The sequence below is a fragment of the Drosophila subobscura genome, chromosome E (assembly GCF_008121235.1).
Source record: "Drosophila subobscura isolate 14011-0131.10 chromosome E, UCBerk_Dsub_1.0, whole genome shotgun sequence".
NCBI classification, from domain to species: domain Eukaryota; kingdom Metazoa; phylum Arthropoda; class Insecta; order Diptera; family Drosophilidae; genus Drosophila; species Drosophila subobscura.
In genome coordinates this window covers 7,312,727-7,335,146 of record NC_048531.1, presented here as the reverse complement: position 1 = coordinate 7,335,146, position 22,420 = coordinate 7,312,727, and the positions used below count along the sequence as shown (strand labels likewise).

Here is a 22,420-nt window from a genome sequence, read left to right as displayed (position 1 = left end):
GTTCTATCTTAGTATTCGAGATTGGGAATTGTGTAAAGGCTTTCTATTGGAATTTACAAATGATTTGGGTGTGTAACAAACAACCTGTGAGAGGAGAAAACCATTCTTGGGGATATTTGATAAAATAATAGAAATTACATCATTCGATTAGTAAATAGTTAATAACAAATTCTAGGCAGTTCAAATGGCACAAGTCGATTACACTACCAAAAAGGGGAACAAGTGGGTGGCTAAAGCTTAGTAAGTTCCAATCCGATCTGAGGTGAGATCCGCTCTGTTGAGGATTATGGCCTAGACGCTTCTTAAGAGCACAAGTATTAGTTTTGTTTTTTGGTAAATTTCAACTAGTCAATGTTCAAATTTAATATAAGTACGAGTCTAGCATAGATGCTGTTTGCTAACACCAATCAGCGCTGTCCGCGGCTCAGTTCTGTGGCTCAAGTATCAAGTAGTTAGTAATAAAAAGGTTGATTCTTTCTTCCGTCTCCATATATCCGTATATGTAGGTACTTGTGGGTTATGCTAGGTATCTTCATCATCATCATCGTAATTCGCTTTAATTATGTAGGTTTATATGTATATAAAAACATTGCATTTACGTAGGTCTTCTTTTGGTTTAGATGTTTCGGTTACAAGGCAGAAATTTCGGTCTGTTCCTCCTCCCCCAAATGCGGGCTAAGCTAAGCAAATATACAAAAGCTACTTAGATGTAGTATGTATGTATGTATGTACTATGTAGATTGTATGTATGTATGTAGTATATAGTTAGTACAGTATATCGCATAAGTGTCTTGGGTGTGTACATACATAACACATTTTTCGTTTATATATAATTAATGGTTCCATTACTCGCTTTATCGATAGTGTTCTTGATCCGCTCATTAAACATACATTTTTGTGGCCGTCTTAAATTAAGATTAATAACAAACATTCACTGGCATTCAAACGAAACTCATTCAAAGCACTCTCATTCAGTCACATAACCATTGGGCAGTAGTCGGCATTGGTACAGTGCGTGCCATAAGTTCTATTGCGTATTACTTGAACCACGCTCGATGGCATTCAGCGAATATTTGTTTTGCAAGTCGTTTAAGGCCGTTGTTGGATTTGTGTGTAGTCTCTCGAATACATTATTACTCTATGTAATATTTTCTAATTAAGTTTTGTCTATTGGAAGGTCCACAATATGTGTAAGCTTAAGCCTGACGTCATCTCAGTCGGCACGCACTGTCCCGGTATTCCTGGTACTCCTTCTCGTCCTGTCAGCCATCGAAAAACAGATACATTACTCGTATTTAGCTACTTATGAACTAATTTGGAAAAGTTTCTCTAGGTGACCAAAAATATTTGTTAATTATTGAACTGCGCTCAAGCGTTGAGAGTACAAAAATGTCCATTGTTCTGGGATTGCTTTGGGGTCGTGGGGGGGTCCTATACTCGTACAATATAATACAAAAAACGTAATGCCTAGATTTAAGCTTATCTGGTCGTTTGCCGTTACAGCCAGCGACTCAGGATGTGGCAGAGCAGCAAGAGGCTGAGGTTCGCATAGAGGGAGCACGCCTTGCCGCACAGCTTGATGTTGCTCTCCTGCAAAGAAGCGATACAATTAGTACAAGCCAATCAATCTATTGTAATCGACTCACATTCGCATGCCGACTGATGCAGCTCTGGGGCCGCATGCGATTGAACTCGCGGGCGTGCTTGTAGCAGGCCAGCGAATCGTTCACCGACAGATGGTAGTCGATGGTCTGCGGATTGACCGTGAGGACGAGGGCAGCGTCCCGCGGACAGAGCTGGTCGACGACCAGCAGAATGAGGTTGCTGAACGGTATGGGCAGGACGACAAATGGCCGCTCGCATGCGTGCGCTGTCATATTGTAGACAACGTTGTCCTTCTCGTTGTAGAGCGTGTAGAGCTCTCGCTGCATGTCGCAGGACTTGAGGCGTGTCCGGTGCAGCGTCAGATAGCGGAGCCAGTGCTCCTCGCTATCCGACTTCTTGCCGTGGCCATTGTGATGGTGCTCCGGCTCCGGCTCAGTGCCGTTTATGTCGCTGTACATCTCAGCATAGTGGGCGGACACCCCGGTCGCCAGTTGCATTAGTTGCACAATATACCACAGCGCCGTATGCAGCAGCCATTTGCTCATTCGAAGAACATGATAGAGAGGCTGAAAGTGTCAGAAAGTTAGTATCAACAACGAGAGATATTCAGAGTGTGCTCCTACCGATAGCAGCATGCTGGAGGCATTGTTGTCGCCCCTGGACTCAAAGCAAACCGCCTGGTAGTCATAGACGACGACGCGCTTGTACACGTTCTCCTCCAGCAGACGCTTCATAATCGCCCCATTGACCTCCCCGAAGAATCGGCCCGTTTCGTGTACACGCGTCGAGATGATCACATAGCCATTGTTGTCCAGTATATAGCAGTCTTTGTCATCCACGGCACAGGCCTGACAAAAGAAAGGAATAAGGTGAAAATGTATGCAGATGGATGGATCCTAGAGCTCACATTGCCGGTGATATTGTGGAAGAGCTTGTAGAGCGCCGAATGCTGAAACTGGAAGCCCACAACGGCCGCCGGCGCGGATCTGCCGCCCTCATTATGGAAGATGGCATGACTGGCAGTTACAAGGATCTCCGAGTTGCTTTCTAAATGACAAACGTCGGGTTACTATGTAAATGGGAAGTTCAAAGTCACAACATACCACCGGCATCGAAGGGCACCGAGTAGACAAAGCTTTCCTCCCGTACAAAATGTTGGTCCACGGCGCGCTTGTACCAGATCTCATCGATGGCGCGTTTATTGTTCTGGCTGAAGGTCTCACTGCAAAGCGAAGTATCTGTAGTAATTGGTAGCTTTCCGCTATGCTAAAGCTTACCCGACGCCTGGCTCCTCGGCCATGTTGAACTCGTGCCAGCGGGTGAGGCCGCTGTGGGTGGCCAGGAAGGCGACGGTGACGCCAAAACGCTGCTTGAATTCGTTTCTAGGCGAACAGACAGAGGATAAATGTTAGAGCCATGTACGCTATATGCTACTTATGCATAGTTATAAGAAAGTATTGAAGAAGTAGTACATAATGTTACATAATGTATTCGTTTACCTTGGCAGCAAACCCATTAGAACGGCTATTGGGCTTGATGCGCTTGTGCTAGATTTGTGAATGTTTTTTTGGTATTCATTATGAAGAGGCATTATGTTGTTTGTGGGGGTATATCAAGTTCGGGAGATATATATTCAATATTGTGGGTGCAAAAATTCATTATGAGAGAGACATCAAATATCGAACAACAGCGACAAAGACGAAGACAAAGACAAAGACGACAAGAAAGTATTTGTATAATAAAGTGCAAATAAATGTGAGAAAAAGAAAGGGCGTACACAGAAATAAACATAATTAAAATATGGTTAATACGAGTATTGTATGTGCGTTGCCCTCATGTACGGGCGGGGGCGTTGACTGTACTTTTGGTCAAGGTGTCAAGCCTAGCACTACTGCATCCCACTTACCCCTTGTCGTCCTTGGAGTTGAAGCTGGTATTCTTGGAGAACCACTCGGTGACGCGGGCATCGAACACAAGGGCTTGCATCAGCTGCCTATCGCCTGCAAGCACAAAACCAAACGAGAGTCAAAAGATGAAGAATCGGGGCTGTCCGTCCAATTATTCTCCATTTATTACACTAAAACATTGGCTTGGTGTCGGCATAAATTACGAGTAAATGGGAGCAGAATCCTCATGTGACATGCAACGATTGAGTAGAGTGCAAATTCCTCAGCTAACTACAGTGAGTTTCAAAACCATAAGAGTTTAGACGTGTGTCTTACAGCATTGAAACTTACATAAATATGATACGAATTTTTGAAAGAATTTTCTCGTCGGTTCACAGAGAAAACATCTACGAGGGTTGGACATACTCGCAGCAAGTGGATTAAGTGCAGATAAGTGAGAGTGAAGGAATGAATGATTGGTGCTACTTGGGTGCGTGTGGGTGTTTCTTTGGTTTGCATAACAACAGACTATTACTGTGACTGTGACTGTGGCTGTGGCTGCAACTGTGCAACTATTTTGGCATTCGTTACTCACAATAGTAGCCTTCTTTTTCATTGATTGATGGATAGCGGCCAGTTGATGAGTTGTTAGCTGTGAATTTGCATGAATATTGAGATTGCAATCGTAATTTTCGCATGTCTAGGCCATAGTAACAGAACATTAAAACACACACACAAAAAAAAGGGGCATAACACAGATGTTGGATAAGGCGGGCGGGCGGAGCGGAGCGGCTTATTGCGAAGCGGTTTTGATTTTGAGAGCGCTGGATATCGGTGGGGCCCTACACATGAATATACTTACAGAACATGGCAGCTGTATGCTCCGGGGGCATAGCGCTTCGACTCGCTGGCCATCGCCAGCCAGGCTCACTCATACGCTCGAGAAAGTACAAAAGTTCTATCTCTGGCGTTCTGAATGTTGTGTTGCTTTGCTTACAAAACAGCCTGAAAGCAAACAGGAATTAATTGCAATTTTTACAATAATTTTACATATACCAAACCCACCAATCTGGATGTATTTTCCATCGCTTGCCATCGAAGAAGCTGCGTATATTTGTGCCCTTAATATTGACGCGATGGATGTCCTGTTCGGACCGTATATCTATGCGACTGACGCCGTACTGCTCCGGATAGGAGATGACCAGCGTGAATGGCGTGTTCTTGATGGCTGTCCAGTAATACTGGCGCTTGATGCGATTCACCCGTTTCTATGAAACCCAAAAAAACAATTGCAATTTGTGATGTTTAAGATGTGGATATTGCTTACCATTTCATCGAAATGATTCTTGACCAGCATCCATTTGCTGTTGGTCGATTGATTGATTATAGAATCGCGTATCTGTGCAGAAATCGAAATATATTTATGTACATTTTGCTCCCAGTTCTTCGTAAGACAAATTACCGTCATCAGCACTGGATTGAAGTCTCTGGCGGGTCGATCATCATCCAATAGCTCAACCTCAATCATGTCCACGCTATTGTATGCGGGTTTCAATATATAACCTTGGAACTGAAACAAAAACCAAACGAGCTAGTCAGAATGGTAACCCACATGACAGAGGAATATACTCACAATTGGACGAAAGTCTGGATGGAATAGTACATAACCATTGTTGGTTACTATAAACGCATAGCCATTCACGCCAAGCTGTGTGAGAGAGGTAAATTATTTCCTTGATACTCTACAAAGAGGATTGAAAAGGACCTACCATAAATGGCGACAGCAGCTTTTTGATTTCATTGATGGGCACATCGGTGCCAGCCACGCCCAAAATGTTTGCAATCTTCGTCTGTTGTGGATGAGCGCGTCAGGGAGTGGTGAAGGGGGGGAAGAAGGGTTTTTGGTTAAGTTTTAGCAGAGTGTCGATCCGATCGAGAGAGAGAAAGTGGTCAGAAAACATATACACAAGTTGGACTTTAAAATGTTTACAAGTACAGAGAATGGTTTAGTTTTTTTTTTTTGGTTTTTTTGGTTTTTTGGTTTTTGCATGTTAATCAAATACTGAAAAATGAATTTGCAATTTGAGCTTGATAAATGGCATTGCTAGTACAAAACGAAACTTCGATTCGGCTTACGCATTTTATTTTAAGGCATCTCAAAGGAAAAATACAAAGATGTAAAAACAAAACGGAAACAATGTTGAATGCAAATACGAGTACGATTATGATAGAAGCATCGTCTACTACGCAAGAACTTACGAGTACAAGTACGAGTACAGTCAAGATCAAAAGAGAGTTCTTTTCAAAAGGATTTGTATGGATTTCTTTTTTTGGTTTTGTTTTGTATTGATGTTTACAAAGATTTGTTTGTTTGTTTTTTTTTGGAATTTCGTAAAGCGTTTCTGGACGGTATTTTAGCGGCTAATTACATGGCTAGGCAGAGTAGTACGAAGAGCGTATGAGAGAGTGAGAGAGCGAGAGAGCGCTGTTGTTGTTGTTGAGTGTTGGAATGGTGTGAACCGAAATAATGCACAGAGAGAGAGAGAGAGAGCGATAGAAAGAGGGCAGTGTAAAGAAAGAAGATAGTAGTGTAGGAATCAACTGAAGAAATCTGTTGGAAAGAAGCTGTTTACAGAGTGTTGATGGAAGGGGGTATGAATGGGGAGGGGTTGGCTTCCTTCCGCAACGCAGAAAGTACCGTTGTGCGTGTCTGTTTGTGTTGTTTATGTTGGTATTTGGTATTTGGCTGTTTGTGTTGGTGTTGCTTGGCGTTTTGGTGTATATTTTAACAGTTTTTATACCCTTCACACACACACACACACACATTTTGTGGGATTTGTTGTGTGGTGAACACAGATCTTATAAAAAATTGTACAGGGTGTAGACAGCATTTTGCCACAGCGAGTGAGGCGATAGAGAGTGAGACAGACAGTTAGTTTTAGTAGAGATATGCCATTGCCCCAAAAACAATAGATCCGATCACGGATGTACATATTTATTTCACTGATCTGGAAGCCCATTCGACAGAAGCATTACACAGACACAGAGAAATAGAGAGACAGATAGAGAGAGAGAGAGCAAGAGCAATAGTGAGAGAGAACTTAGTCTAGGATTGCAAAAAGAAATCAAAGCGTTTACGGTGGGGCTACGAAATCATAAGTGGCGTGGCTCAGGGGCGGTGGAGGGGTGCATGGAGGGCATGGATAGAGGCAGAACAGAAATAAAAACAAAACAAACAAAAACCATGTGGAAATTTAAAATAGAATCTTCAATCGGCAGTGCTTAAATTTGATCAAATTAAATCATAATCAAATGAAAATCTAACGAATTTCGTTCAATTCACATGCGGCTTAGTAACAAAAAATTAGAAAGAAAGTGTCAAAAAATTTTGCAAACATTTTAATTGGGATTTGCTTTGCTTTCGATTTAAAAAAAAATGATTTTTTGTTTGTTGCAGTTGTTGGATTTGATTTAGAAACAATTTACTCACAACTTGAAGGTTTATTTTCGCAGCCGGATTTATATCGGTCGTTAGATTAATGAGCTGTGAATTTGTATTTGTAGTACATATTTAATAAATCAATTCTCTAGGGAACGGAAGCAACTTAAATAGGGTGTATTCTAGAGGGGGGGATTAGGGGCTTTGGGGAGACTGTTGGGTAAAGGCTGTGGCGGTTGGCAGTGGGTGTTTCGGTGTCGCTGGTGTCGCTGGCGGTGGGAAAGGCTCAGAAGAAAAGGATGGGCCCTAGTCCTATCCCGACTGCTGCTCAATCGAAGAAGGGTATAAAAACTACATCACTGAATTCGAGAATCGATGCCTCCCACTTCCATTCCATCGGGGCTGAAGGCGGTTAGTAGGTGTGTTTTTATTTTGGGAAGATATTTTTGTGGTGGGTTTGTTCTGGTGTGCTCTATCATGTGTAGGTCCTCAGCAGTAGCCTAGATCGGATTTCATTTTCATTTTCGTTTTCGTTTCTCTTGTCAATGATTTCACTTACTAAACATCAATTGTGTGTATGGTATGTACGTTGTACGCTAACATTTATTAATTGGAGGTGGTGGGAAGAGGGTTGGTTGTTGGTTGGTTGGTTGGTTGGTTGGTTGGTTACCAATTGGCACTATTGTACGGAGTATACAGAACTAGTCGATCGCGATCGTTACCTTACCCGTATAAATCTTTCTTAGTGAAAACAACAAATGTTAAAATCTACTACTCAAAATGCTAGATAAAAGGATAGTACTATTTATACGTTGAGTAATTAACTAGGCATAGCTAAGTATGTTGATAATTAGATAATTGTTATAATGGGTACGAGTACGGTTATACTATAAAGAAAATCAATATCTAATTATACGTGTCGTTACCAATTCGACTTGAATTTGTTGTTACATTTACAGTACAGATTCTGTATAAAGTACATAAATAAAATATGTACTTATACGAATGAATAGTAAAACGTATTAATATATACTCGTATTGCATGAACTTTTATCGGATCGGGTTTGGCTTTTGGAGTTTGGTTGGATTTGATTTGATTTGATTTGATTTGATTTGCACCCATTACTGGTGGGTCAACTATAATGTCAAAATGTTGCTAAAGAATGGCCATGGTCCTAGACCAGGTTTATATATTTAGTACTATGTATAGTAATAGTTATTGGATATATTTTGTTTGGTTAAATATGGATTAGGTATGCATGTATGTAGCGCAAAGTATAACAAATTGTTTACTTTATTGGTAGTATATATATTTATAAGAAGATATATATATAGTAGGTAGCTAGAGCTCAATACGGTATGCAATTAATTGGCGTAATTGGAGTACTATAAAACTTTTCTCAAGAGCAGTATATACGATTTACGCAATAAATCATTTGGAATTCGATTGGGGGGTATTCTTTTATTTTATTTTATTTTTGTTGTTGTTGTTGTTAGAATTTGGCATTATAGTTTGTACCTCACGTGTTTGCAATTCCCAGAGTGCTTCATTTATTAAAACTTCTTCGGTGATATTCTGTGGTATAGTTGTGTATAGTTTGGTAGTAGTTGGTAGTAGTAGTAGTAGTAGGTAGGTAGTAGTTGTGTGTTATATATATAACGCATAAAATATTAATATAGTAGTAGTAGTAGTAGGTAGTAGGTAGAGTTTAGGTGACTTGTTACATAGATAGATTTCGATTTCATGGCGTTTTCATGGTATTTCTGTGGCTATTCGATTGCTTGCTTCGATTGTAAATTGTAAATGAGTCGAGGGCTAAATGAATGGCGGCCCTGGAGCTGCAGCCTGCTGAGTGGGGGATACTGCCACGGAGTCGATTTCGATTTTCTTTTTAAGAATAATTTTAGCAGTGCGGATTTCTTGCTGATTTCGCATTGATAGAATAGAGTCTGGGTATTGGCTGTTGTCTCGGATTCACTTACCGCATTCTCGCGTCGATCGTAAATGGGCATCGACACGGTGGTCATGAATTGATAGACATTCGAGTCCACGGGCTGGTTCCACGTCTATAACAAAACATTATGTCAGTGCTTGCGATTTGTTAGCTTCATTGACAACTCACCTCCTTTATGCGCCGATATTCGCGTCTGTGCATCTCGCTGGGCTCCAGCATTCGGTCGTGCACCTGCCAATATTCGAGTACGTCCGCCTTCTGCTCCTCGCACTGCTTGATCTCCCACAGATGGTCGGAGAGTTTCGTATCCTAGATGCATAGATCAAACGAGTGTTTTGGATATTGTCGTTCATGGATATCCCCCTTCACACACACACACACACACTCACACACACAATCATACACACAAAATGTTGGATTTACCCACCTCAATGTCCGCATAGACCTGGGACCAAATGACCGGATGGTCGTGCCTACCCAAAACAAGGGGCCTGGCCATAACTGGTATATAGTTAAGGACCATCTCGCGCACCTCAGCGGTGTCGCTGAGATGCACATAATAGCCCTGATTCTCGCATGCCATCCACCGTATATCATCCCAATTAGCCACCTCTTTGCCAATCAGATAGGTAAAGATCCGCACCGGCTTGTACGGGGGATCCCGCCAATTGTGCAACTCGAAGACCTCGCGATTGTTCTCCGGCGCCCCATCCCCAATGATCATGATCGCCTGATTGCATTGTGCACCGCGCGACGACGACTTCGCCTCTTCCAATATCTCGAATGCTCTTGTCAATGCGGCGGTATAATTGGCGATCGATTTGGGTCCAAAGTTTTCAATCCCTTCTTTCAGTTCACGAATGTTGCCCAAAGTTGCCTGGATGGATTTCGAAATAGTGGTGTAGATCGATCGAATTTGTATATCGATTGGATGATTGTTGTTTTGATTGTTTTTAACGAGATAATTAATAGAAATTGAATTGAAATTAATGTGAAATTTAATCGTAATCGAAAAATCAAGCAGAAATCAAAAGATACGTATGGTTGTATGTACGTAAGAAAGGTATGAAAGTATTTGAATGATATATACTTGAATCAGTGTATCCTCGAAACATCCGACAACTGGGTTCACTTCCTTATCAAAGGTGAAGATGTTCACAAAGTCATTTGTACCTAATGTATCGAGTATCGTATTGACAACATGCTTTGCGATATCTAGCCTCTGTCCCAACATTGAACCGGATCCATCCATCAGGATGACAATATCTTTTGGACTTGTCGCCGCCTCCATATACCAGGAGCGTAGCCGGCAATCGTATAGATCGACCGGTACGTCCTTCCTCCATTTGGATGCAGGGAATTGACGCATAAAGCCGGTCGAGCTGCCAAAAAACTGCCACGATAATGTGGGATCATTTTTGTAATTATCGCGGAATATCTGATCCAAATTCTCCGACCATTGTATCGCCTTTATCACGTCCGGTGCTGTGTTGAGTGACCATGTTTTTAGTGGGCAAGTTTGTTTATGGCACAAGAGAAACGGAAAGAATTTGTACAGAAACACAGATTAGTAATCCTTTATCCCAGCTACACGTTGTGTTGTCTCTTCGGGCAGGACATAGCACAGGAAAGCGCAGGCACAGGCACAGGAAAGTGAGTGTGGTTTTTGGTGTGCTTGTACTCTCCGTGTTATATGGCTTTGGGTTGGGTGTTATACGGTTTCTGGCATTATTAATTAATTATTATTGTTATTGTTGTTGGTATTACGCGTATCGGGCATTGAGCATTCTCTGCGTCCAACGCGTGCGAGACGGCAACGTACGCAATGCGCCACCAACGGCGATCGTTTACAGTTACAGTTACAGTTATTTGTCGAGATTGCATTAGGTACTTGCTTGTGCTTGCCGGGCGGGCGCAATGCGGTGCTTGCTGCGCGCACGCGTATGGTCAGCATTGACTTAAGCGATTTGTATATTGAAAAGGAAAAAGTAGCCGCACGAACGGTTAAACGTTTAAACGGGCAAGCAAGCATAGAGCGAAGAGAGAGCGAAAGACAGAGAGAGAGAGAGAGTGGGAGCGGGAGCTTGCGCGAGAGCGAAAGCTAGACAGACGCGCATAGAGTGTTGGATAAGCTTTGCTTTTCATGCGCGTGTTTCGGGTTTGAAAGCTTTACACAAGACAAAAGGCTCAGGCAGTGTGCTCGCAACAGGAAAGTTACAGTTACAGAGAGGTATGGGGAGACACATAGAGAGAGAGAGAGAGGTGGAAAGAGAAGAGATACACAGATTAAAGCGTCATGAGCAATGAGTTCCAAACCTCGATCGAACACATTCACGGGCACGTGCACCGAGCTAACATTGAAGTTGACCGGCGTATTGTGGAACTCTGGCCGCGGCTCCAGCACCACCACCTTGGGCTGCACATAGATCAGTGGCTCTCCAATGTCCTTGTCCATGTCGGGGGCTGGCGTTGGAATCGGTGGCACGGGATCGCCCGGCTCTAGCATCTCCTTGGCATTGTAATAGGAGAACATTTTATCCGCCATATCGTTCTGATGGGACAGAGCCGTGTTCTCAGCCGTGTCCATAATGCGCTGGGAAGTGATACATGGACACACATATATTAATATTCCTTGGACAGGACAGGACACCACTTACCCGCACAGCGCTGACCTTCAGATCCATCATCATTTCTATTTCCTTGGCCATCGAATCGACTATCGAAGCTCCAGTGCGCTGAACCACTTTGGCCTCCTTGAAACTCTGTGGGAAAGTCAAATGTGAATGAATCTACCATAGGAATGTGCGGGGAATGCGTGAAACGCTCTCTGAAATCCCACCCGGAACATTTTCATTAGTTATTTCCCGCAACAACGATTCCATTTCTGTGCCAAGTCCATTACAAGGCCCCAGCGGCGAGCCATCTGTCCAAGCTTAAGTACTTATTTACACAAACATGAGTATGTACTGCACACTCGTACATAAAACACACATAAATAAATAGTTGGCGACTCAAATGAGCTTGGAACTCATGTGCAACACAATTTCTTTTGCCTAAAAATAAATTACCAGCTGTCCCGACCAGCGTCAGACACTGACCTTATATGCTGTGGTGTGGGGGGGCAGCCACGTAGGCGGACAAAATTTCTCATGAAATGGAATACTCTACTCAAAGGGTTAAGGGGTTTAGTGTACTGCCTGGTGGTTACTTTATAGAAAACAATCGGTCATTATATTCTCACGAAACATTTCTGATTCCAATTTATGCGACTATGATGATGATGCAGACACGTTGAAGGCCTCTGTACCCAGTTAATATTTCTAAATACAAATTAGATTCTTAACTCCACTTGAAAAGAGTATCTAAGTATCAACCCACTAGCACGCTTTGAATGTGTCATAGAACTTGATTGTCTAGTAGATAGATTTAATTATTTTTGTTTAATTATTCCATTTTAATTACAATCTGCTATTTCTAATAGCAACTTTAACGTACTGCCTGCTACTGTTTCGCACTCTCCCCATATGGTTTTTCTTTCTCAAAGTATTACTTTATAATTGATGTGTTCGGGGGCAGCCTTTAACCCAAATAAAAAGCCGAAGTTGGCGTCGCCGTCTCGGCAGAGGCTGAGAAACGTCAACAACAAGAAGTACAGCAACAAAAAAAAAAAACAGAGAGCAGAGCATAGAGCGTGTGGTAAACGGAGCGTAAAAACCAAGAGACGGCGGACGGGCGGACGAGTGGGAAAAATCAATAAAATTCTGGCTGGCACTCACCTCCTGCACCTCCTTGCGCCTGGTAATAAAATCGCCCAGATGAAACAGTTCCATGCCCAGTTTGTCGGCCCAGGAGTGAACGCTGTGTAAGGGGGGGATGTGAGATTTTCTATCACTGATTTCTAGATCTTTGCCACTCACAGATTGTAGTTGATGTTCTCGGCAGGCTGGAGATTGGCGCAGGGGGCATGCCAGATGAGCATGGAAATGAGGCTCAGGCAGAGGCGCCAGCAGGGCCATGTCCAGGACCAGGCCATTGCTCTTCCTGCTGCTCCACTTGTACTGACTGCTGCGTTGGCTCCTGCTCCTGCTGGCGATGGTGCTTGCAAATCGGTCGGAAGCGCGACATAAATACGAGCCAGAACTTATTTTGTAGCCTACTTTTCAGCACTCACACACAGGCACCGCACACGCACACGCTCACACAGGCTCCGCACATGTACCACTCATACCCCGTTAGCCCGTTAGCTTGGCTCAGGCCACCTGTCCTGGCCATCCACACACATATCCTGCACACTTTAAAAGTAAAACCACTTCAATTCGGAATCCCTAACTCAGGCAGAAAACATTTTTCATCAAACGATTTCCCGACAACGATCTGCAGACGGTTTTTCCCGAATTTTCTCAACGTGCCTGCACTGGGCTGCTGTGTGTGTGCGTGAAAATTTCGTGTTGTTTGGCAGCGAAAACTTTTCTCTCTACACTGTCGTGCCCGTTCTGCCCGTTGTTCTGACAGTTCCTTTGACGTTTCTGTGTCAGCGATGAGTTCATCGCCTGCTGCCCACCAGCCAGAGCGAGACCACAGCCAGGTGCCAGCCCCAAGCTCTAGCCGCCCTGCTCTGGGCCTCCACTGCGCCTGCCCTGACAGTTGACGCTTCGGCGCGGTGGCTTTGTTTACCTCCTCGGGCGTCCCACAGGTGTCTGTTTACCCTCCGTGACGACTGCGCAGAGGCTTTGTTGACACCCGAGCCTTGACATCTGGCGGAACATCTGTTGCTGCCGCTGACAGATGCTGATACTTTGACAGCAAAAGCTCTTCACCAAAGAGCTTTGGATTGACGCTCAAAAATGCGATAGGCGGCGTAGCAAGGCTTGCAAAAACACACGCCAGAGGTCGGGCCTAGTTTATCAATAAATTTTATTGGTACGGTACTCGTATATCGTAAAGTTTACACGTTTCTCATGAAATCCACACCACTCCACTCTTAGTACTTGTAACCACCGGCACCGCCGCCGCCGCCGCCACCGCGCGCTCCCGGCTGCGGTCCCTGTGGGAAGGTGGCCTCCCCCTCGTAGCTGACGTCCGCATGGTAGCCGGTCTTCCAGTCGGCGGTGTAGCGCACCACTTGGGTGCGTCCATCAGGCATCTGAACGCGGTATTCGCCAGTCACCACATCCCCATCGCTGGACGCCTTGTGCGCATAATCGTTGGCTGTCTCCGGATCCTGCACGGCGTACTCGAATTCGTAGGGCATGCCGGGCATATGCACATGATCCTGCAGCAAAAACGGATTCATTCATTACGAGGAGTGTTCAGTATTTGTTCAGTAAATGCTACTCACATCGCCTGGCTGGCCGGGAATGTTGCGTGGCTGGCCGGGTGGTGCCGGTGGACGTGGGCCGGGACCAGCGGGTCTGCCAGGTGGACCGGGTTTCTGTGAAATCGTTGAACAAATAATTATGGATTAGTGCGGCAAAGAAATAAAGCCAAAAGTTTACGATGTTTGTGAGGGATCTTTGTGGTTCAACGATCAGGAAAGGTTAACTGCAACTCATCACAGGCCCTTCACCATTCGAAAATGTTGCACAGCCGACAAGTGCAGCATCATTTTGGGTCGACATTCAAGTCGACCCATCAAAAGCTAAATGCCGGTGGATGAGGTGGCAACATTTATTAGGGCCTGCTGCAGCATTTTGTCTTTTGCGGATTGCCAACCGCATCTGGAGTGATAAATGTGGCGACAAGCCAAGCGGAGAGGCAGGCCAATGGGAGTGAAAGGGCCTCCGCTGGCCCCAAAGCCAGACCAGACCAGGCCAGACTGATGGCTGTAATTAGCCTGTTGACTTGGATTCAATTTTGCAGTGGTGTGCCAGACAATGTACTCTTACTTATATTTTTGTACTCACAAGGGAATTCGGCGGCTCGGGGTAGTCGTAGCCATTCTTCGTGGGCGGCAGGTACGCATTCGAGCCTGGGGCTATCTGGGCGTAGACATAGGCACTGATGGCAGCGAGGGATAAGCTCTGAAAGAAAAAAGAGGCGGAGTGCATTTAGTGCAACATTCCTGCGTTGACGACGACTTAAAGGTTAAATGAAGAGCAAACCACAAAAAGTGAGCGGTGGCAAATGGAAATAGAAGCTGCGATAAGATCGCGGCTGACATTCAGCCGGGGCCACAGTCAGAGCAGGTGCACCGCCAGCTCAACGGCTGCACTGGGCTGCAATTTATTTAGAACGTGCCCCAGAGGCGTCTGCAAAAGGGCAGCAAATGGCGGAGGTTACGCCGCAAGCGGCGGCAGTGGCCGCTCTTTAAACACGACTAATTGACACATGCACATGACGGCAGCAGCAGAAGCAGAAGCAGCGGCAGCCCATCAACGCGTTCACATGGCAGTCATCCATCCCGTCCATCCATCCATCAAGCGTTGGACAGCCACTGACCAAAAGCCACTTGCCTCTTGGCTGCTTGCCGCTGCCTGTCATCTAATGTCTGTTGCTGGCCATTCGTTTATTATTGTTTAGTTTTTTTCTTTCTGTTTTGCGGAAATAGTTGCAGAGCATTAAATCACTTGCAGCTTGAATATATTCTACCTATCTTCCATGATGACTTATGTTCGCATAATTCAATGAGCGGTGTCCAGTGGGAACTGCTTTACATTGTTTGCTGATTAGCTGGCTGTGGTGGCCGCGGCAGTTGCGGTGGCTGCCTCGCTTAATTACACATACGATGTGTTGGCCGATCGTGTAACTTTAGCCACACGAAAAGCGATTGGGTCAAGGAAAGCGGGATTTTTGCCAGAGACGATGCGAGGCTTTCTCAAACATACTTGTTTGTTTTTCGTTAAAAATCAATGTGAAATTGTTATCGCTATTCAAATAAAAAATTCATAAATTAAATATAAATATATTTATCCGGTTTTCACGTATGTAAACTACCCCAGCTCCATCTTTATCTGCATCTCCATCGCCACCTACTTATATATCTACAATAAATTATCTGCTAAATTGAATTTAATCAACTTTGCCGAAAATGTCCGCAATTACCCTACCAGGGGGGTCCTAACCTTCAAGATCTTCAAGTACAGAGTACGAATGTGCAATGGAAAATGCACGAGCAAAAGAGAGATCCAATGAGCATGTCAACGGTAATTTTCTGTGTTAAACAAATGCAATTACCGCCAGGCTGGCAACAGCATTAGCTTCAATAAAATAACTGCAAGCGATTTGCGTGTAAATTAAATTACAAATAATTTGCGGCAACTTGACGACAGACCTAAAAGAAGAGCCCCATAAGGATTGCAGCAACAAAAAATGAAACAATGGAGCACAAGAGGCTGAGATAAAGATAAAGCTGCAGTTGCTGGATAGAGTTTTTCGTTGGAAGATTGAAAGGGAAGATTGAGGCAGTTACATTGGGTTAAAGTTGATTGAAATGGATTATACATACTCGTAAGTGTCTGCAAAGTTTATGAGCTGTAACTGAATTTATTTGTGGTTTTGCTTCTTCCACTAATTACACGTTTCCATATCAATTTCTGTTGCTATTTCCAGCACCAAGTGTAGGTCGTTCTCATTGTAATGGCTCTCAAGATTGAAGGTTGTACGTTTCCTTTGTGCATACATATGTGCCCTCCATCTGCCGTGTTTGGTGGCCAGCTTTGGTAGACATTGATCTTGCCAAAGATTTAAAAATAGAGCTACAAACACTCGAATAAATATGATTATACTCTGTGGCACGCAGGCTGGCCCCCGGAATACTCGCAGTCAGTTGGAGGGGCAGTGGGGGACATTGCATTGAAGCATCATTAATCGCGCATAATCTAATAAATGAACAATTGTTTGCTTTGTGCGGCACATTATTGTCAGCTGCGGCCATTATGTTATGCTATGCCGCGGCTGCTGCTGCTGCTGCTGCTGCTGGGATGTTAATTAACTGTACATCAATGAGCTTTACACAAATAATTGAATTCGATTTGTTCGATTTAATCAACAAGTTTTGTTCAAGCATTTCCATACCATAATTAATCAGAAACGAATTGACAGTCCAGGCGGAAGTCCGAAAAAAGAACAAATGAAAAGGTTTCAAGTGTGTGTCCCAGCTAAGATGAGACTCGCTGTGTTCGCCCACTTACCAGTCAAGTTGAAGGCCCCACAACAAAATAGAACAACAAATTGTTTCATGTTATTACAGCGTTGCCATAGCAATATCAGAAGAATAGGAACATGGATTGGATATGGAGTCGAAAAGAAGTTGAAAATGGAAACAGCACATACGGAATTCACTGGTTACCAACATGGAACCCACACAAATAAAGCCAAAAGATCAGCCAGCCTGTAAATCACACCTAAGCCAAGCATTTGGCTGACTTCGCGTACGTTAAAAATAGCTTGTAAAGTGCTTCCCAGTCCCCAGCTGCTCACTCACGACCCAGTTTATAAAAGTGTCTGATGCCAAATTACCAACAAAGCAGCGACGCGACGGGGCGAGCAGAATTTATGACAATTGCATTTTGAATGCAGTCTAAATGGCAAATCCGCGATGTCTCGATCTGCCGCCTGGCTGTTGATTTATGAACGCTTAGCATTTAATATGTTCAAGCGGATCGGATCGGATCGCATCGCATCGGATTGGATTGCATCGGGCAGCCAAAGCACTTTATGGTGGCAATAAAAAATGTTAACGCCAAAATGTCTTCATAAAGATGTGGACGGGCAGGCGACGGCTTGTTGCATTTATTTTAATTAATTTAATTGGTGGCAAGCGACATCTAAGTTGGGTTAGGAATTCTGTGCACTCGATGGATATTATTTGGCTATATGTTTGGGGGCCCGTTATTAAGCCATCAGCGGAGGGTGAGACCTGCATGTACATAAATGAATTTTTGTTTTGTTACATCATTTTGGAGCGGCGGCACCTTAGACAACCAACTGCCACACATTCTGCAACGCCCACAAAAAGTTGCTGCGGCTGCCACTGATGCACTGCAGCCGCTGCTGATGGCCTAACGAGGCTCGGCCTGGGCTTCCTACTTGTGGCTGCAACGAACGCTGCAGCGTCTTAATTTATGGAATTTTTATATGTATTTGGACTTTTTGTTCGGTTCTCGTACTTCTTGTACTTATTTTATTATCCAACTTCTATGCAGCTGTTCCCAGCAATTACCAGAGCAGCAGCATCACAAACAAAAAGTCCCCTACATAGATGTTAGATTAACATGCACTTGCAACACACGACACGACTCCGCCGACTCTGCCAGCTTGCGACTCGTTCGGTAGAACAACAAACATTTGGTTGACCTTTTCATCGCCATCACCATCTCCAGTGCTCTGCCCTGCTCTGCTCTGCTCTGCTCTGTTGCATGTTGCATGTTGCATGCTGTGCTGTTTTTGGTTTTTGTTTTTTGCTCTCCCCCACTTTGGGGCATTGAAATGCAAATTTGGCAAAATAAAAGTTAATGGGCCATGTGAATGGCAAAAAGCGCGGGCTCGGAGCAGACGAAACGAAACTCCCCACAGTTTTTGGGGGGCACCGCAGTGGCAGCTGACTTTTATTGCCCCCGATCGCAGTTCGTTGTTTGACTCTTTTGTTGTCTCTTGGCTCGATTTCAATCAATCGCGAGGTATGCACAAATACGAGTATATTTTCAGAGAGTCACGTGCCCCAGACATGGTTCGGTGTTCCTACGCCAAACAAGGACCAAGGCCAAAGGCCAAATGAGGAACTCCTTGCGGTTGAACTGATCTCCATGGGGGGGGCTCTTGACGACTTAATTACGGCTCTCCCATTTCTCTCACTTGTCTGCAAAGCCGTAGATCCCATAGAATTGCCTCTCGTGCGCCACATTAACCCTACTTAACCCGTACTTATTGGCCCATAACCGCATGAAGATATTAACCTTTCAAATAACTCCCAAATTATATGTTAGCCAACAATCTGTCGGCTTTGGCGTTGGCGTTGCGGTTGCGAATCTCTCTCAAGTAGTTGCAAATTGTCTGCCCCGAAAACTGCCACAAAAAAAGGTTAAAATATCCATACATTTATTCCACATTTAAGTCGGGATTTTGTTTCATTTCCAATTGAAAATTGGTGAAAAATCCCAATGAACTAATTTTCTAAATTCCCAGCTGTGGTCGGGGATCCGGCTCCCAAAAAACATTGGGCCAGAACTATGCAATTAAAACGAGAGTGAGAGAGAGAGAGAGAGAGAGAGATGGGAGGGAAAGAGAAAAAGGCGCAGACATTGCGCATACGCCGCATTGGACGCTGGTTGGGCAATTAGCGGAGGCTGTGGAGGGGAGGCGCAGGCACAGGCGGAGGCTCTGCTTTTGTAATCGTTGGAAATTTCGATTTAATTAGATTACCAAACTCACACACACATACTTGTACACTTAGGCCCAGATGGTTGGCTGGTTACCACCGACATTGCCTTCCTCTGATGCTGCTGCTGCTGCTGCTGCCTCTGCTGCACTTGCCGCTTGCTCAAGCGTCATTAATTTTTTGCTATTTGTTTCTTTTGCTGAGAGTTTCAAGCCATTGCCAAAGACAATAAAAACCGCACAAAGATGCCACAAATATCGTAAAACCACAAAAATTGCATACATCCAAGCGTACGATGTACGATGCCACGAGAAGCAGAATACAAAGCTCTGAGCCAACGAGCCACGGCTCAATTGCCGAAGGCTTTGATCAGCGAATGAAATCTGGCATATCTGGCGAATTTGCCAAATTATTTCAATTAAAATTGCATTTGTAAGGCAACAGTGAAACCCAAAAGGGGAATTGAACGAACTGCCAATACGCTTTCGTGGCAGAAAGACAACTGAGGAGCACAAAAGAACTTTGGCCTGAACGATGAAACGGATGTACCCACTGCATCTGGGTTTGCTATGGGTGCAAACATGCTTTGGCCGCACAATTGGGCAATCATTCACACTTGAATCGTCAGCAGGCAACAGATGGATAGGGCTCTGGCCCCGGCCTACGATATATTGGCCATAATCAGTCGTCTCTAATCAGAGGCCAGCACAATGCAGAGTTGCGCCTCGCTGCATCCACAAATTCACAATTCGAATTGCCAAAATTACCACAATTCAGCCCAGCATCGACAGCATGCAGATGGAGGGGGGAAAGTGGAGCCGAACCTCTATCATTGCCTTCGTTGCTGCTTCTGCTTCTGCAGCTGGCTCTGGCTCTGGCTCTGCATCTGCAGCGGCGGCATTAGGTTGCATTTCAGAGGCTTCATCAAAGTCAAATACCAAACCGTGAATATTTTATGTTTGTCATTTGAAATTCAAAAGCGTGCCCGAGCTGCACTCATCCATCGAGCTGCCTCGTCTCATTGAATCGTTTTTCCATTTCGGGTCTTCGATTCTCTTTCATTTTGCGTGCGAAAATGAGCAGCTGTGGCCCAGGGCATGGGCATCGCTGTGGTTTAATGTGAAGGTGGATTTGCGAAAATTAACATGTAAAACATGCTCGTTCCGCTGCCGTTCAGCGGACTCGGCGGCCAGCAGCCATTTGTCTACCGAGTGTCTGGCTCTGGTTCTGGCTCTGCCTCTCTTTCTGGATAGGTTTCGTCCCATGGGACACAACCTGCTCTTTGGGCGTGTCTGGCCAGCAGAAAAAGGGGCCAACAAAACAAAAAAGGAAGTAGGTATAGTAGAGAATCGCTGGCGAAAAAGTCAAAAAGTTACAAGCGGCAAATTACAAGCGTCTGGCTGGCTGGCTGGCTGGCTGGCTGGCTGGGAGTCCTGCCCCATCTTCACCTTCGTCTGTGTCTGTGCCACCTTTGGCAGTTAACTGCTTGGCAGGCCCCAGACACACAAAGGCTGGGAAAGTGGCGGCGTTTCCAGACATCCAGTGAGGAGCTGCCTGTGTGTCTGTCTGCATTGCTGCAGCACCAGCGGATCTGTTGCCTGCTTTAGGGCGATGGAAGGACAAGTGGAAAGAGGGATATCCCGCCCCCGTAGGGTGCGTTCCAGACGCAAAGAAAAACAGTGAAAGTTTTTCAAGCATCTGAGAAAAGGAAATTATTGTTTTGCGACACATTTTGGCAGAATATTATTCTATAATATCCTCGTTGAACAGACTTTTCTCCATGCGAAAATGGCTGCTAAATGTAGGCTAGAGAAAATATCACAAACATGTGTCCTGCCGCACCTGTCATGTCGCTACAGAAATGCTACGTTGGGCAACAATCAAATAATATTGCCTCTGCCTGGGTTTGGGGCACACTTCACGTGGCACAGATGCTGCCTCCACTCCAAATATTGGATTGCCAGCCTAGGCCCGAACATACATACATATGTACATATGAGTAAAGTTGTATTAAGGGGGGGGAAAGAGGCACTTAAGTGTCTTTGATTATTTGCAATTTGTTTGATTTTTGGGGGGAGGCACTCGCACTCTGCCTTTGCCTTTGCCTATGCCACTTCAACTAGGAGGTTGAAGGAGGTTGATGATGATGATGATGAGAGGGGGCTTCGGTGGCAGACGTGTGGCAAGTTATGCAATAGTTTATGTTGCCATTGACAGCAAGTGTTGCCCGAAACCCCACAAAAAAATAAAATCAAAACGAAAGAAAACTGTTTGCTGTGTGCCACTCGAAATACGCCACTCGATGAAGAGTTTCCCCAGCAAATCCCATTTAAAGTTCACCAAAAAAGACAAAAAAAAAACACAGGAAAAATGACATTGAAGGGAGCAGGAGCCTGCAGGTCCACGCATGACCACGATGTGTCCTTTTGCCCTTTCTTCTGGCTGACTCTCAGCCAAATGTGGCATGAAACAAGCTTAACTTGCTGTCCTTTACGCATTCGAGGCAGATGGATATCCCAGGGCACAGCTCACATGATTTGTTTCACTGGACTTAGGTGGGCTTACGAGTGTATGGAAATTTGATTAAACGTAATGTTTACTTACAAGCAGCATAAACGACTTGAAGGACATCATGTTGAGTGCAGTTTGGAGTTGAGTTCGCAATGGTTTTTATTTGCTGTTGTATCCACAAATCCGCGTGCTAGATAATTGAATTTTGTATGGATTAGATTTCGGTTTGCTATGATTCGTTTTTGTTTAAATTATTATTCTCAATTATATGCAGTGTTTGCTTAAGCGCCTTTTATTTATCGCACAGAAATTCCTATTTGAATTATTTTTAATATTATTATTTATGGACTCTCACTTTCCACTTGGGCGGGGGAGGCGGCGTGTGTGTGTGTGTGTGCGGGTGGAGGGAGTGGGCTGTTCCTCTTTTAAACTGTTTTTTTTGTTGGCTTATTTTGGGTGGTTAATTATTCGATGCAAGACAACCGCACAAAGTACACGAACGTTTTGAATTAGGTTAGACAATGGAGATGCGCTGCCTTTTTATAATAAACGCTCGAGACGCTGCGCTGGCTGAGGCGCTGGCAGTGGCGCTGGCAGTGGCAGCACCGGCTGCCAACTGCACCTAAAAAGTAACGAAAAAGTGGTTTGAACAATTGAGGCAGGTCTCGCCGTCTAACTTCTAGATCATCTTCCTCTCTCGCTCTCCCTC

At 44.5% G+C, this 22,420-nt stretch overlaps 2 protein-coding genes across 8 annotated transcripts; both read right to left on the bottom strand.

Moving 5' to 3' along the window:
- Positions 1-329: 329 nt before the first annotated feature.
- Positions 330-13,390, bottom strand: LOC117891493 (voltage-dependent calcium channel subunit alpha-2/delta-3). Of its 7 annotated transcripts, none has more exons than XM_034796973.1 (24): positions 12,803-13,390; positions 12,662-12,743; positions 11,543-11,647; positions 11,202-11,478; positions 9,976-10,370; positions 9,313-9,762; positions 9,054-9,194; positions 8,914-8,997; positions 8,450-8,506; positions 5,261-5,341; positions 5,125-5,199; positions 4,954-5,061; positions 4,819-4,890; positions 4,557-4,759; positions 4,354-4,496; positions 4,087-4,143; positions 3,512-3,605; positions 3,105-3,152; positions 2,883-2,987; positions 2,709-2,827; positions 2,513-2,652; positions 2,229-2,453; positions 1,647-2,171; positions 330-1,590 (listed from the first exon to the last, which is right to left on the bottom strand). In XM_034796973.1, exons 1-24 carry the CDS (start codon positions 12,916-12,918, stop codon positions 1,498-1,500), a joined length of 3,795 nt encoding a protein of 1,264 aa, XP_034652864.1. In that variant the 5' UTR covers positions 12,919-13,390; the 3' UTR covers positions 330-1,497. The 7 variants fall into 7 exon arrangements, with proteins under 7 accessions (XP_034652864.1, XP_034652871.1, XP_034652868.1 ...); XM_034796980.1 differs by lacking the exon at positions 8,450-8,506 and adding an exon at positions 6,982-7,035; XM_034796977.1 differs by lacking the exon at positions 4,087-4,143.
- A 392-nt stretch (positions 13,391-13,782) lies between these two features.
- LOC117890390 (pro-resilin) lies at positions 13,783-22,017 on the bottom strand. The gene is made up of 4 exons (XM_034795194.1): positions 21,805-22,017; positions 14,789-14,905; positions 14,224-14,316; positions 13,783-14,157 (listed from the first exon to the last, which is right to left on the bottom strand). The coding sequence occupies exons 1-4, from the start codon at positions 21,832-21,834 to the stop codon at positions 13,867-13,869; spliced, it is 531 nt and encodes a 176-aa protein (XP_034651085.1). The 5' UTR covers positions 21,835-22,017; the 3' UTR covers positions 13,783-13,866.
- Positions 22,018-22,420: the final 403 nt, after the last annotated feature.